This window comes from Centruroides vittatus, unplaced genomic scaffold (assembly GCF_030686945.1).
Source record: "Centruroides vittatus isolate TY-2023 unplaced genomic scaffold, ASM3068694v2 scaffold_861, whole genome shotgun sequence".
Classification (NCBI taxonomy): Eukaryota; Metazoa; Arthropoda; class Arachnida; order Scorpiones; family Buthidae; genus Centruroides; species Centruroides vittatus.
In genome coordinates this window covers 11,538,984-11,554,877 of record NW_027122718.1, presented here as the reverse complement: position 1 = coordinate 11,554,877, position 15,894 = coordinate 11,538,984, and the positions used below count along the sequence as shown (strand labels likewise).

At 28.8% G+C, this 15,894-nt stretch overlaps 1 protein-coding gene across 2 annotated transcripts in view; it reads right to left on the bottom strand.

Moving 5' to 3' along the window:
• Positions 1-15,894, bottom strand: part of MTA1-like (metastasis associated 1-like) — a 112,618-nt gene that overhangs the window by 64,638 nt on the left and 32,086 nt on the right. For both annotated transcript variants that reach the window (XM_067288431.1, XM_067288430.1), the window contains exon 3: positions 9,282-9,375. In XM_067288431.1, coding sequence (XP_067144532.1) covers positions 9,282-9,375 — 94 coding nt within the window. The remainder of the gene's footprint in view (positions 1-9,281; positions 9,376-15,894) is intronic.

Below are 15,894 nucleotides of genomic sequence, written 5' to 3'. Positions count from 1 at the left end.
GCATTATTATTATTATTTTGAAGGTTGCAGGATGTATTAAATTACTTAAAAATGAGAAGTAATAATATCAAACAATTTCAAGAATTATTTTATATCTTAAAAATAATTAATTATATCCTGGGATCCTGGAAAACAGATCACTTTTTTCACAAAATCCTGGGACAAGCAAAGGGCCGGAAATAAGAAACCCTAGTTTAAAAGTATTTTGTTTGATTTTTCATTTTCTGCATTTTTGATTATAAAAATAATGAATTTAGAAAGCAGTGGTAGACACTAATGGGATATTTGTATTTGCAATGATTAGACTACTGTAATACTATGACAGTAAATGTTTCACCAATAAATTTTTGCAAAAGATAAGTATGTCCTGAGATTTTAAGAACAAGATTAGTAAATCCTGTTCTTAAAAATAAAACAGATCATCTGCAATAATTTTCAAAATTAGTGCACTAATCGTATCTAATCTTAAAATAATGGATCATAAAAATGCTAATCACAGATTTAAAACTCATTAATTCTGTAATTTGTTTAATCATTTGTTTGTGAAATAGGTCTAAATATTTTTCCAAAAAATGATTTAACTGAAATGACTTGAAACTTGTAACTTTCAAATTGAAAACAAGATCGTATATCCCTGATACTATTTTTACTTTAACTTGTAAGTAAAGATTTGAAATCTACAAGTTTAAATTTTCATAACATCTAAACAAACTTTGTAAAATTGGAACATTTATTGAAGTTTATTTATTCATTACAGAAATAACATACATTCAACACCAAAAAAATTAGCACATCAACGGGTTGTCATATCGCTACAAAATCTGGCAGGCAGATAAGTCTCAAGCAGACATGGAACAGATTAGAGTTACATGATGCTCATTGCATAATGCCAGCAGAGAGCATTAAAGTGTCTCCCCTTGGCCTATAAAAAAAGCATGCAAAGGAATCCTTGTCTGTAGTTTACCTGTTGCAGCGGGACACTGTAGCACTAGAGATGTCTTTACATCACAATCAAAGACCATATAAACAGTTAACCAAGTGTAAAGGAAGAAGGATCATCGAGGTGAGAGAAGCTGGATGGTCATTTCACCAAATAGCCTGCCATCTAGGCTGTTCAAACAACACTGTGAAGAGTGTTGAGACCAGTGGACAAGAGAGAACTCGCACACACAGCACCCAGGCTCAGGATGCCCTCAATAGACCACTAGACAAGACAACTGTCTGGACCTCTGACAAGTGTGCACACAGCCAACCAAGCGCACACACAACCAATTTATTTTTCAAATCTTTCTAAAAAAGATTTGAGGATAGAAAACATCGAAACTGGAAATTTGAAAATTAAAATAAAACCAGAAAATATTTATAGAACACCTGAAGAAAACCCTAAAAAGTGGGTCAAAAACATTAATGATACATTCTGAGTTTTTACCTGCAAAGCTATACAAGGTTAGTGAGATGTTTTAGTAACCTTACACAGCAAGTGTCACAGAACTGCCTCTGCCACACTGTCACACTTCCCTGACCTGTCTGGTCCCTTAATTTGTCATTGATTGAACATGTCTGGAATCACCTGAGATACCACGTTAAACAGCCTAGGAGTTTGACCAAACTAGAGGAGTGCTTGCAACTGTGAACCAAGATGCCACAGGATACCATGAGGCATCTGTATGCCTGCCCATATCACATTATGCATTCACACTATATGTGGCCCAACAGGGTACGATAACAGTCTTTCATTTTGTAATCACTTACTTATATCACTGTTACACTCATACATGTACAATTTTGTTTGATTCTGACAACTCCTTCTTGGTGTGCTAATTTTTATGGCAATGAGAGTATTTCCACAACATTTCATCAATATACAGAATGATTTGAATTAAAAAACAACTGAATAAACTGATTTTTGGTTAAAGCTAAAAAATTGTTGAATTATTGAGCTATGATTGGCCTACATTAATAATTAAATATTAAGTTATTTGTCTTAGCCTAATCATAGCCTGATAATTTGGCAGCTCTAGCTTTGATTAAAATTAAATTTACTCTATTAAGCACCCTCTGCCAAGAGAATCAATGAACAAAACTTTGTTTAGTTTGTACACATTTCAGACCATGGGGAATGCTTTATGGAAAAATATAATAGTTCCAAAAATTGCTAATAAGGGTGCTTTATAAAGTCCACAATAGTTAGATTTACAAAAACACTTACAGTCAATCATAATTAACTTATTCATGAATCATCATAATCATCATCACTGTCCACGAGACCAGTGCTCATTGAAGCCTGATGCCAATTTTACCATCCTTTTCCACCTCTCTTCATCTAGGACAGGAATGGGCAACCCATGGCCTGCATTAATATTTTTTGTGGCCCGCATCGCATAAAATATGAATAAATATATCAATTTCCCAGGTTAAGGAAGTATGCAGCAAAAATTCAAATGTTATTTCTACAACTTATGTATGTGGATAGTTTTTCCACAATGAATTTAGTAAAAATTAAAACAAGAAACCGGCTAACAGACACATCGAAACTAATTTAAAACTAGCAGTGACTAATATTTAACCAAATATTTCCAATATATTACGTTTACATCAGTTCCATAAGCTAAATTAAGTATACATATGCTAATTTATAATTATAATTATAAATAAATAATTGTGATTTACCAGCATTTTTTTTCTCTTTTCTGTTGTATGCAGCCAGTGTCAGTTCAGAGTTTTAAAATATGGCCCTTACATAGAAAAAGGTTGCCCATCCCTGGTCTAGGGCACAGTGAACCAGGCCTGATGTAATAAAAGAATAGTGAAAAAATAGTATTCATATTTTTTCACTATTCTTTTATTACATCAGGCCTGGCCAACCCACGGCCTGTCAGGTTAAATTGTGTGGCCCACTAAGCAATATTATATATCTATTAAAACTTTTGTTTCCCATTATGTGTATATCAAAACAATTAAATAAATGAAAATTTGCATGTCTCATTGTTATAATGCGCAAGTGCGAGTACGAATTCTTGGTATAACAATAAAATGTTATTCATTTTGTATTTGTTTTAATTTCTTAAAAGCATGTTTGCCTAAATTGTGGCCCACCGTAATGTTACGCATGATCAAAGTGGCCCGTGAAACAATTTGGATTGGCCAGGCCTGTTTTACATCATCCATCCATTCCCTATGTGGCCTGCCTCTTTTATTTGTTCCCTCCATGATTCCAAGTGTTAGTTTTAATTGATTCTTGTCACTCATTCTATAGATGTGACCAAAGAGACAGAGTTTCCTTTTCATGCATAAACAAACATTAAATTACTAAAATTTTAATGGCAATTATAATGACTGGCAATCAGGTAAATAAAAAAAATACTATTGAGTATTCAAATATTTTATTTAAAATTTTTATATAAAAAGTTGTACTAAAATTTATGTTAAGAATTAAAAAAAAATGGATATAACGAATTTACCTTGGAAAAACTTTTGAGTACGTAAAGAAATATACATCTTAATCAGCCAAAAAAAAATTAAACTTTTATTAGTTAATTATCAAAAATTGATTTAAATTTAATCATTTTAAAGAAAAAAAATCAAATACAATAAATGCAAAAAATAATGATTTGATAAATGATGTAACAAATTGGTCTGTAAAATAGTTTTTCCTGCTCCAGCTACTATGATTCTCATAGCTAATTTTCTACCAACAGTTGACTAAACTCAAGTGTATAGCAGAATTTTAAAATACAAATTTTGGAAAAAATATGTTATCTTGAATCAATGTGCACAATCATACCATGAGAAATTAATCCAGTGAATAATAAGATGGAACAATATTATAAATAACTTTTGCAATTTTCTCTTCTTTCAGTTTAGGCACTCAGATTCTGATCTTGGTTTTATTTCTTCTGTTGTTTTTCTATTGACTGTTTTAAGACCAAATTATGTTATAGAAGCAATGATAAATAGTTATAAATAACTCACAACCAATAGAAAGACAGTGAAAAATTAGTCAAAAATAATTGATTTTCAAAGAAAAATATTGAAGATATAAAAAATATTGTACCAAGTAAAAATTATGGATCCTGAAATAAGTCAAAAAAAAATTTTTTTTTTTTGGGGGAATTTCTCTTTGGTAAAGATAAGCTTGGTGCTTTGAAGTAATATCATAAACTTTACATTATTGTCTCTGCACTTTGCATTCTTGCTTTAGCAACATGGTGACTTGATGAAACTTTCAACAACAAATTTCGAAGACAATTTGTGTTTTGAAATTTAATGGTTATTAAGCTTCTATATTAGCTTCTAGTTTGAGGACTTATCACACCTTTTGGGTAATGTTTTCACTTGGATACTAAGATTTTGTTTTTGGCTGTTCTATTTTATTAAATATGCATTTCAGACAGTTATGTTCCTCTTCAGTTTAAAGTAAATGCTTTTTGGGTTTCTTGTACAAATTCACTAAAGACTAAGCATTAAATGTAAATTTTTTCTTTATTATTTTTATTACTACTACTACTACTACTACTACATATAAAAATTTCAATCACCATAATTGACAAAAAATGTGAAAAAGTAAAAAGGTGAAAAAGACACAAGATAACAGATATGGTAATTGTATGACAGAATAAACATCCAAAGAATAGTTTTTAACCAACATCATTGTCAGGTGTCAGTGCATTAAAAATTGTTGTTTATGCTAATTACGATCATAAAGAGCATGTGGCTTCCTACGGACTGATGCAAACAGTCACTAAATAAATTCCTATTATTGCAAGTTAGCCAACATGGAAATTTTACATCATAATAAAATTATGTAGTCAATAACAGTTCAACAGGAAATACAGTATTGATTATTTTTTGAACAAATTTGACTTCTAATGCAGAAACTCCAAAAAAGTCAACTTCATAAAAATCTACTGTGTTCATTAGAGGTTGTGACACCAACTATTGTACACTTTGTGTGTGTACGTGTGTGTGTAATGAAGAATGCTTAAGGTTAAGCACAAACTAGTCAATATTGCAGTAAACTGCATCTGATGTCAAACTAAATTTGTATAATCACTGAATGGTCAAACTGACCATTGACTGCAAAATCATCAATTCAACATCACTCTATGTCACACCATTCAACAGACTCTATGTAAATCTCTTTAACAACTCTCATATCCAACATGCTGCATGTTTCATGTGATGGTCATAAAATTTTCATGCCTAGTGAAATATTTGTCACTTGAAATTTCAACTTGAAATCACAGTTTGTGATTTTAAGTTGAAACATTTTTTGAATGATTATTATATATACAGTCAAACCTGTTTTTATGCGGTGGATAGGGACCGCATTTAAAAAAAAAAAAAAAAAATCGCACAAAACTTCACGAATGGCTGTAAAAAATAGTTTTCGCAACACAATTAAAAAAATATTTTTTTATGCGGTCAATAGGGACCGCATAAAAAAAAGTCTCACATAGAAAATAACTCAAAACCGTACGAAATAGAATTTATTGACAACAGATGTCAGCACTTGACTGCATCGTCTGGTCTATCGTCTGTTTTACATATTTTTGTCCAGGTGGTGTTTTGTTGACTTAAAAAGTAAATTATTTCATTTTTCGCATATTCATGCAATAATATTACTATAATAAGTGCATTTATGCTATAATAAGTTTATTTAGCTATAATAAGTCAACGTGAGACATGACGAATCGCACGAGACTAGTCGCCAACTATACCGCACAAATTAAAAATTCGCATTAAAAAAATCGCACATAAAAAGAGCGCATAAAAACAGGTTTGACTGTATATAAAAACATCATAATTAATTCATTATATCTTTGAAACTATAAAATATACATCACTAAATATATTTTATATATTGCTTATTAATTAACATATTGTCAATAAAAAAACACACAAGTTGTAACTTGTGTTTTTTTTTTATTGACAACGTGTTAATTAATAAGCAATATATAAAATGTGACAATGTGATAAGTAAGGCATTATAATCACTGATTATTGTTATTTTATAAAGAAACTCTTCTTGATAATAGTTTGTAGGGGTAGAGGAAATGTTTATTGCTTCTAAAGAGAACTATGTCACAAGTAATATCGCAATCCTCAATATCACAAGACTGTTGAAGGAAAACAGTCACATGGCTACAGAAATTTCATCTGATGCAAGTTATGTCAAATTCAATGGCATCAACTAGTTTGCATTTATACATTTATAAATAATCCATAAACCTGATTTTTAAGTAATGCCAAATGATCTGCTGTATTATCAGGCTATAACATAAGGCTAATTAAATACAGTAGAGCATCGTTTATCTGAAAGCCGGTCAACCAAAACGTTGGTTAACCGAAAGCTTTCCAGTCAAACCGTATCGTGCTGAATCGAATGTTTTTGATACTAGATTAACTTCTGAAGTATAATTTTTTTGTTTTTATATTTTTTAATATATTTATTTTGTTTGTACAAAATAAAGAAATAATTTTTAACGATACAATAGCCTTAATTATTATTATAAAAATTTTCGTTAGGCTTAAAATCGACAAAAATTCAACACGAAGTGACACGCAACGGAGAAAAATTTCAACGTCGGACAGGTTAATATATTTTTTCGTACATAATCAGTTATCCGAACAACCCCAGTCTCCAATTGATTCGGATAAACAATGCTCTACTGTAATTAAATGTAACATAATTTGACTAGAGGTAGACAGTTAAGCTGTAATCTCATGATAATTTTAATTATAATATTAACAAACTTGACAAATATGTTAATCATTCATTCACACATATTCAACATTATCCAATGTCAATTTTACCAATTGATCTAATCTTACATATCTATTATGACTACAAAAAACACATTAATCTATTCTCCACTACTCCTAAATGATCATCAATTAATGATCACTATTAATTCTAATATTAATCAGTATAACATATGATTTCAGGTTAATTCCTTTAAGTTATAAAAATCAAGAAATGGTCAAGAAATGTTTACTTTTTATGCAAATACTGTTATCAATCTTTCGATGATTCTATCTTATATTACATATTAATCATGGGCAATGAATTTCCAACATCAACTGATATACTCCATTTATATAAATGACTCATAATCACTGTATTCAATTTGTAAAACATCCTAATCACTTTCTGTTTAAATCCAATAAAATAATTATATCAACAAAAAAATGAATATATTTTCAATGAATTACGGATTAAAAAACAAGTTTTTTTACATACATAATCATGTTTAAGAATACAAGGCATGTTATGTGCTTATTCTGCTATATTAAAACTGAACATAAAATAATTGAATGTTATGAATTATTTTTAATCTGAAATAATTATAAAAATTATTAAGATTATAATTTTGTGGTGTGTTATCTTAAAATCATTTCAGATTAAAAAATCAACAATAAAATACACACATTCATACCACTTATTAGATAAACTATTATTTAGATTTTATAATTACTGTAATTTTATGCAGATAACCCGTAGGTTTGTTTGAAAGATAATTTGAAAGGGGCTGTGATGTGCCAATTTTAAATTCTAATCAAAAAACAATATGATTCACACTATAATTAGTTTGTTTAATTTTTTCAAACTTTATTTTATTATATTACCAGGCAAAGGAAACTAGCCATAAAATAAAAACAATAAATCATATTTATTTATTATTGTAAGGCTAGGTACTGTACCATACATGACGAATCTTCAAATGCACATTAGTGAAGACAATACACAAGTGAATGCTTGTGTGTGTATGTGATTGTACTAAGCTATTGTTAACACATGCTTGGACTGAAAGTTAGTTAATATTTTAAATTTTATACAAATGGTAGATTAATTAATGTAAAACAACATTCTACATTATAGAGTTTAAAAAATAAAGCAAAAAGGTAATGTCATCTTTAGTTTATGTTAGTATAAGGCAGTGGTCTAACTGTCCATCTTTAGAAAAAATTATTTTATATCAATTATTAGTAGTTAGCCAAACTATAGTCTGAATAATGGTCTACTATATTTCAGTTCAAGAAAAACTTTCTCCATTAATTCACCATTATCATTTGACATTAATGTTACTTAATGTCAAGTTATTGTAACAACAATGTGTAAAAATGAGTTGTCACAAAACACAATAAAATAGATCAGATCGAATCTCTAGTATAGTATTAATCAGCATATTAAAATTTTAAAACATTCTGTGACTTTAAAAATGCTGTTAGGCAAAATTATAAATTTGAGAAAACTAATAATTTTATATCAGTAAAATTTATTTTCAAAATATTTTAGTTCTTTCCAAACCCCTCACACTCTTCATATCCACAGTCTGATGGCATATGTTAATGAACTAATCTAAAACTGAAAACAAAGTGCGAAAAATTATTTGCAACTTAAATGATACTCTTATCCTTTTTCATTTTTTGTTTCAATATTTCATTGTGTACCAAAATATTGGAGTTAATTTTCGATTAAATTTTCTTCCAGTTATTTTTTGATATAAAATTTTGGAAAATTATTAAGGAATGAATTTAATAAATTTATATTTTTGTAACAAATTACATAGTTTATTAATAAAAATAGTTAAAAATACTGTGATTTTTTTCTCCTTGTAGAAGTAATACAGTTTTAATGTTGCAAATTAATAACAGAATAATTTATTTTTACATAATAAAATGTTTTATTTTAAATCTTAATAATTCGGTGATTCTAAAAAGATAAAATTGATAATTAGAAAAAATATAACTAATTAAAAACTTTAGTTTACAAAATGTATCAGATAATCATTAATTAATAAATACCATTTCCTGTAAACATGGAGAATGACTCATTATTTCACATTGCTTTTACAAGAACATTGATAGTAAGTAACATTAGTGTCAAATAATAATAACAAACTACTGGAGAAAGTTTTTTTCACAACGAAATGTACAATACCATTGGAATAATCTAGATATTAATACAATTATTACAGAATATTCATAACTGGTTGTTTAGGTATATCTACAATAATTTGTTAACAGAAATTAAACAGAAAAAGCAAAATTTTAATGCTTGAGAAGGCAACTTCTAAATTGCATACTGGTAATTATCTTGTTTTCAACAGCCATCCTAAAGGTGGCTGTTGAAAGCATGGGATTTATGATATGGTAGGTTATGAGGTTTTATTTTCATTTTTGCAATTTTTTGTGAGCATACATCAACATGGATTATCTGCACAAAACTACAATACTTTATTTCTAATTAGATTTAGTTCAATATTAATTATACTTACTTTGATGCTTGTCTGCCAACATAATAAGAGTTCCAGATATATCTCTTCTTCTATAAAAACACATTACTTTTGCTTCTACATTTCCACTAGGAGTCTGAAATTTGGAGGAAATATTTTGTTAAAATTAATAAAATTAATTTTTAAAAATTAAAGGATTAGATAATAAATAAAATATTGTTTAGGATATCAGAATTATATTAAAAGTTTTTTGTTGTCTTTCCCAATACAGACTAGATCACATGTATAAGATTTATAGCTTCCAAAAATATTTGACACAGAACAATTGATAAACAGAATCTATATAACTATAATTTTTTTCAAATAAGTTGGTACCTAATGTAGACAAAATGGTAACCACCATTTGTATATTAAAAAAAAAAAAAAACACATTTTAATTTTAGATTTTTAAAATAAATTTGATATTTTTAAGAAATATAATTTATAAAATATAGAAAAATGAACACCTATAAATGTTGAGAAAATTCAAAACAATTCAAATATAAAATTTGTGAAATACTAAAAATTTTCAGAGTATACAATCATTACTAGCCTCTTGGTAATCAAGATATTATGTTCTAAAATTATCCTAAAATTACAAATACAGTGAAACCTCGCTTAATGAGTATTTCGCATAATGGGCAAAACAAATTGTAAAATAATTGAAAGTGATGTTTCGCACAATGAGTGACAAGGAAAGGGGAAGTCCCGGATTGTACGCATGCCTCATCAGTCTGTGTTTAGCACTGTTCTGCTAGCATCTTACTGTCGCTTGTGATCACATATTTTTCCAAACTTGTGTTCACACATATTACATATCAACATCAACAACCATAGTCAGTTATATAATAAACACACCAAACGATATGCCAAATTCTTGGGTTATGTAAAGGCTATAATTAAATAGTAGAAAGTAATTAATTTGACTAAAGGTAGGCAGTTATGCTGCCATCTCGTAATAAATTTAATGACCAATTCCAAATTAAATTTTAGAAATGTCTAAATTAAAAATTATTTATTTATAATTATTACATTTAATATGAGATGACAGCATAACTGCCTACCTCTAGTCAAATTAATTACTTTCTACTATTTAATTAAAGCCTTTACATAGCCCAAGAATTTGGCATATCATTTAGCATGTTTATCAGACATATTATCTGTGATTTTTTTTCGTTTTCTGCAAATTGAATTCACATTTCAGGCCGGTTCATTCCGCACTGGAAAAAATGATGATGATGATTCTTGCTTCTTAATAATGTATATTGTGTAATTTTCTTTGAATAAATGTTATACATAAAATATTTGAGTATTTTTTTGGCATGGAATGCATTATCATATTTTACATTAATTTCTATGGGAAAAATTGTTTTGCTTAATGAGTGTTTCACATTATGAGTAAGATTTTGGAATGAATTATGCTTGTTAAGTGAGGTTCACTGTAATAATAATTGCCAATTTTAACTGCTAAAAAATATAAATATTTGGTTAGCCAATAAGTCTATGTGCCTTTCTTAAGTGAAAATAAAAATTTTATTCAATAATATATTCACTGTTTTTATCATGTACCATTTGCCATCTAAAATATGACTCACATAAGCCATTAACTGGTGTGAACTGCAATTAACTCTTGCATAACAAACATTTTCATAACCCCTTCTGGCTCTTCTTCAGGCTTTTTTTCAATTCAAAACAAGCTCGATCTCAAAATTCAAAAATAAAATCGAATGGTAATTGTAATTCACACCGGTTAATAATTGATGAGTCTTATTTTATATTCATCCCAGTGTGCTGTGCAGTTACATTTGCCATCTTTCAGGGAGCTTCATAATACCTTCAAAAAACTTCATTTTTATTTTTGGCAAAAATCTATTCCAAGTGTTGTTTTATGTCATTATTGGAAATGAAGTGCTGTTCGTTTAAAGAAATCTGCAGAAAATGGAACAAGTGGTAATCAGAAGGAGCAAAGTCAGGTGAATATGGAGAATGAGGTATGACATCTCAATCAAGCTCCAACAATTTTTACCAGGTTTGCAATGACACATGTGGCCAAGCATTATCGAAGTAGAAGACAATGCTCTTTTTGATTCAATTCTGGACACTTCTCCTGAATTGCTTTGCTACATTTAATTTGTCCAGCTGGACACATTATATGTCAGAATTGATTGTTTTGTTCTTCAGAAACAACTTGTAAAACAAAACACCCTTCCAATCCCATCAGATTGCAAGCATGACTTTGTTTTGATGAAGTCCAAATTTTGAAGTGGTTCGGATCAATTTGCCATACTTTGCCATGATCTTTTGAGCTTCATGTTGATGTAAACAATCGATTTTTCTTCCCCCATCACTATTCACTTCAAAAATGAGTCATATTCCTCACGTTTTTTGAGTGAATCATAGATGGAAATGTGAGTGATGTGATTGGCTTCACTAAATTCGTGTGGAACCCAAACATCAAGCTTGCTGACATAACCAAGTTGACACAGATGATTTTTCACACTCGATTTCAATATCTGAATATCTGCAATTTCCCATGTTGTATGGCATGGATTACTGTCAACTAATTCTTTTATTTGATAGCTGTCAATCTCAACTGACTAAATTGACTGTGGTGCATGCATCTTGAATGAAAAAAATCTCTGGAATGAAATCTGGCAAACCACTTCTGGTCCACACATTCTTTCATGCCATCCTTTTACCATACACCTCTCATATTTTTTTGGATGTTTGCACCACAAGTTTGCCTTTTTTAAAATAAAAAAGCATAACGTGTTGTAATGTGTTGATAATGCATATTTTGTTCACTCATCTTTTGAATAGTGACAAATACACAAAATGAAACTAATTGTCAAGCTTTATTTTTGACAAATGACAGTTGTCAATGACAATGTCACTTGTCAAACAATCGCATGTTTTCAAGATTAAAACTACTAATAACTGTTTTTCAGAGTATCTAACTTTATCTACTGGCAAAAACTGCATGGACTTATTGGCCAATCCAATAAAAATGTTAGACAGAAGACAAAGTTCCAAAAATATCCATTTTTATAAACTATTTGCAGCAATCCTTGACAATTTCTCTCTCTCTCTCTCTCCTTCTGTCAGGAAATTCAGCATGAATTTGAAGTTCTCTTACTGCTCATAGGATAGCATTAAAGTCAGTCTTTGGCAGTAAATAATAAATTTTTAATAAATAATTAATATGGGTTGATGATGGGTTTATTTCTATTGTGTATCATTTGCTCCTGCACAAATTCTGAGGTTCCACTATCACTTATGAAGTGGTGCTGAAGTTGGTAACATTGGAGTAAGATGTTTTTTGCTATTTTCAATTTTTATAAACTTTTTATGGATAGGGATTCAAAAATACCTCCAAAATGTAATAGTGAATCTAGCAGTGGTATGATTCAATATTATGTTCTTTGTACAAATGTGCTTTTTAGATTAGTTTTCAACTTATAACAAAATCTGGGGTGTGAGTTGGTTGTTGAAGGTGTTGGTGAACTTTTCGCAGAGCTTAACAATTGTATTATAATGTACCAGGAAATTATAAGTAACCGTATTTTGGTCGATTGAAGGATGTGGATATTCATTAATAGATTGATTTTGGAATTAATCATATGCCTATTATTAATTGCTGGAATAGAACCTAATCCAGGTCCTCTTTCCCATTCTCCCCAACGTTTGAGTCAAATGGACATGCAAAAGAGGGGGCATGGTAGGCCACACAAGCAAAATTTTAAAGAAACAGTTAAAGAAAATCAAGTGAAAGATCTATTGAATGAAGAATACCTTCAAATTGATGAAGAGGAGTACGGTGGAGGTAGTCTTGAAACCACAAGATCTACGAAAATACCTGAATATTTCCAAGCATTAAGAGATAAGGATCTCCTGGTACAGGATGAATCACAATACACACTAAAATCAATATATGAACTACTACAAAGTAACTTTTCACAGCTTAAGAGAGAAATTCAAGGAATCAAGATAGAACTTAATTTAATGAAGGAAGAAAAAAAGCATTTTCAAGAAGAACTGGTAAAAGTGTCACAGAAAATGGAAGAAATAGAAGCATTATCTAAGAACAATAGCCATTTTAAAGGCATGTTCGAATTTGAACTAGATAAATTAACAAATGAGAGAACTAATAGAAATATCATAATCATAAATTTTCCATTTACTTTGACCGATTATGCTAACGAAATCAATCAGTTTATTAAAGAGGATTTGAGAATTAAAAATAGCTCTATAGAAAGCTTAATCAGGATAAATTATAATGGAACTAACTCTATTGTGAAGATTGTATTAGATTCCTTATATAATAGAAACTTGATATTGAAAGAATTTTGGAAATTAAAAGCTAAAGTTAATAGCGAAGAAAGGAGAAAAAATAAAACAAATTTTACAGCCAATTTATGTAAAAGATCCAGATTAAGAAGGAAAAAATTACAAACGATAATTAAACAAGAAAGGTTAAAAGGAAACAAATTAATTATCAGAGATGACTGTATATCATAGATAATAAAATATTCACGTACGACATTAATTTAGATAAAGTGATACAATTAAATAATTTTTAGGAAGAAATTGATTAAATTCCTCCATTGAGGGATCGGAATAGTGATTCGAATATTTATAATGTTACAACAATAAACACAGGAAAGTTCGAACTGGATAAGAGGAAAATTGGAAATACAGATATTCAAATAGTTATTGAATAATTTAACAGCAAATTTTCCTTCTATAAATACAAATTGTAATAATGATGATAAACGTCTAATAGGTTCTGGAACTTCCAAGTCTGTAAGGAAAATTTCATAGTGTTGCCTAAGGTAATATGAAATTTCACTCCATCATTGGTTTAACATTGACATGGTTATCTGAAATGCGTAGAAACGAAGGATTTTTACAACGAAAGCATACATTGGCAAAGGGCGGTGTACTAGTGGATTGGGCATCTATCTGGTGACCTATTGCTACTGGCCAAGGAATAAAGATGGACAAGTTATATCTTTTTCCGACGCAACTAATACTAAGAGGGAATTCTGAAATAGTAAATATAGTAGTTACCTATGTTTCACCTATACCAAATTATGGAGATGAGAGAAAAGTTCATTTGACAGTGATTTCTAGCAGAGTTTGGAACAATATTATCGGCATATTATCACATGAGGAAATTAAAATCTTATAAGAACTAGGACAATTTAAAGGCGGTACTATATTTGTATCATTTTACAAGTGTAAAAAGAATATGACAGTTAAATTCATACAAGGTTGATATGATATTGTCATGGATGTAGGGATCTTTCCCAATTTATATGTTTTGTTCTTGTAAAAAAGCATTAGTAATGAAATGGATATTACTTCCGTGTGTTGTATATGATTATCAATGTAAATAGCAGTACAAATTTCTTCTCATACAACAGAATTATAACTAATTATATAAGTTATTCAATTTGTTAAAATTTTTGTAATTAAGTTATATAGCATGTTATTTAAAAGTTTCATTTTTCATTAATGAATGTGTGTCAATGTTAAACTAAATAGTTAAGATATATTATATGGAACTAATATGTTGTTATATGATTGTGATTGGTTAATAATTGAAACACCCCATGTAACAAATTCAATCCTACTACAATAAACATTACTTACTACTACTATAACAAAATCTTAGAAATTTAACCTGCCTGTAAGTAAAGGAGCACCTGTAAATATACTATTTCTCTAATAATTGCATTTTATTATTTAAATACAATTGGCAATTTTTATTTATAAAAATAATATTGTAATTTAAAAGTGCAATTTTCATCAATGAGGAAAGATTTAGATGAATTTGTATAATATATATGTATAGTAAATGTGTTGAAAGTCCTCTGAAGAAAATTTAGCTTTATACAGGTAAATAAAATTTATATTTATACAGCAAATGTTCCTACATCCTATCCTTTAGAACAAAATTATATGGAACTATGTTACATGAAGAAATCAGTAGCACATTTGGCTGTCTTTTAAGTTAGCCCAATTAGAAAACTCAGTTAGAGTTGTTTTACAGTCCAATGGCAGCATGCTGCAATAGCAAAGTTTGAGTTCCTCTACCTTCACAATCATCCATCCTGCTAGATGTAAACTACAAATGTACACTTCTGGTTAACATACACAGACAAATTGGCAATGATCAAATCTGATGACAGAAATTATAATTAAAAGATTTATTTAGAATTTATTTCATGAATAATCACAATTTTCTTGTAATTTAATTTATTTGATTGTAAAGATTATATATAATATAAAATGCATGTGAAATATTGTGTTTCATTAATAAATAATATAGTACATAAAGATGACAGAAATGACTACTACTGTCATCATCATTATTATTATTATTATTAAGTTATTAATTTTTAAAATTTAAAAACTTTAGTTTTTTTCAAATTAAAATTTTGCACTGTTATATTTTTAATACATAAAATTTGATTGGAAGAAAGCCTACATATAAAACAAAAAAAAAATTGTTAATTTACTTTTTTCCTGCTTAAATGTATTTATAAAAGCTACAATTTTGAATTTAAATACATTTGAAAGTGGAATATTCCAAAATCTATACATACCAGTT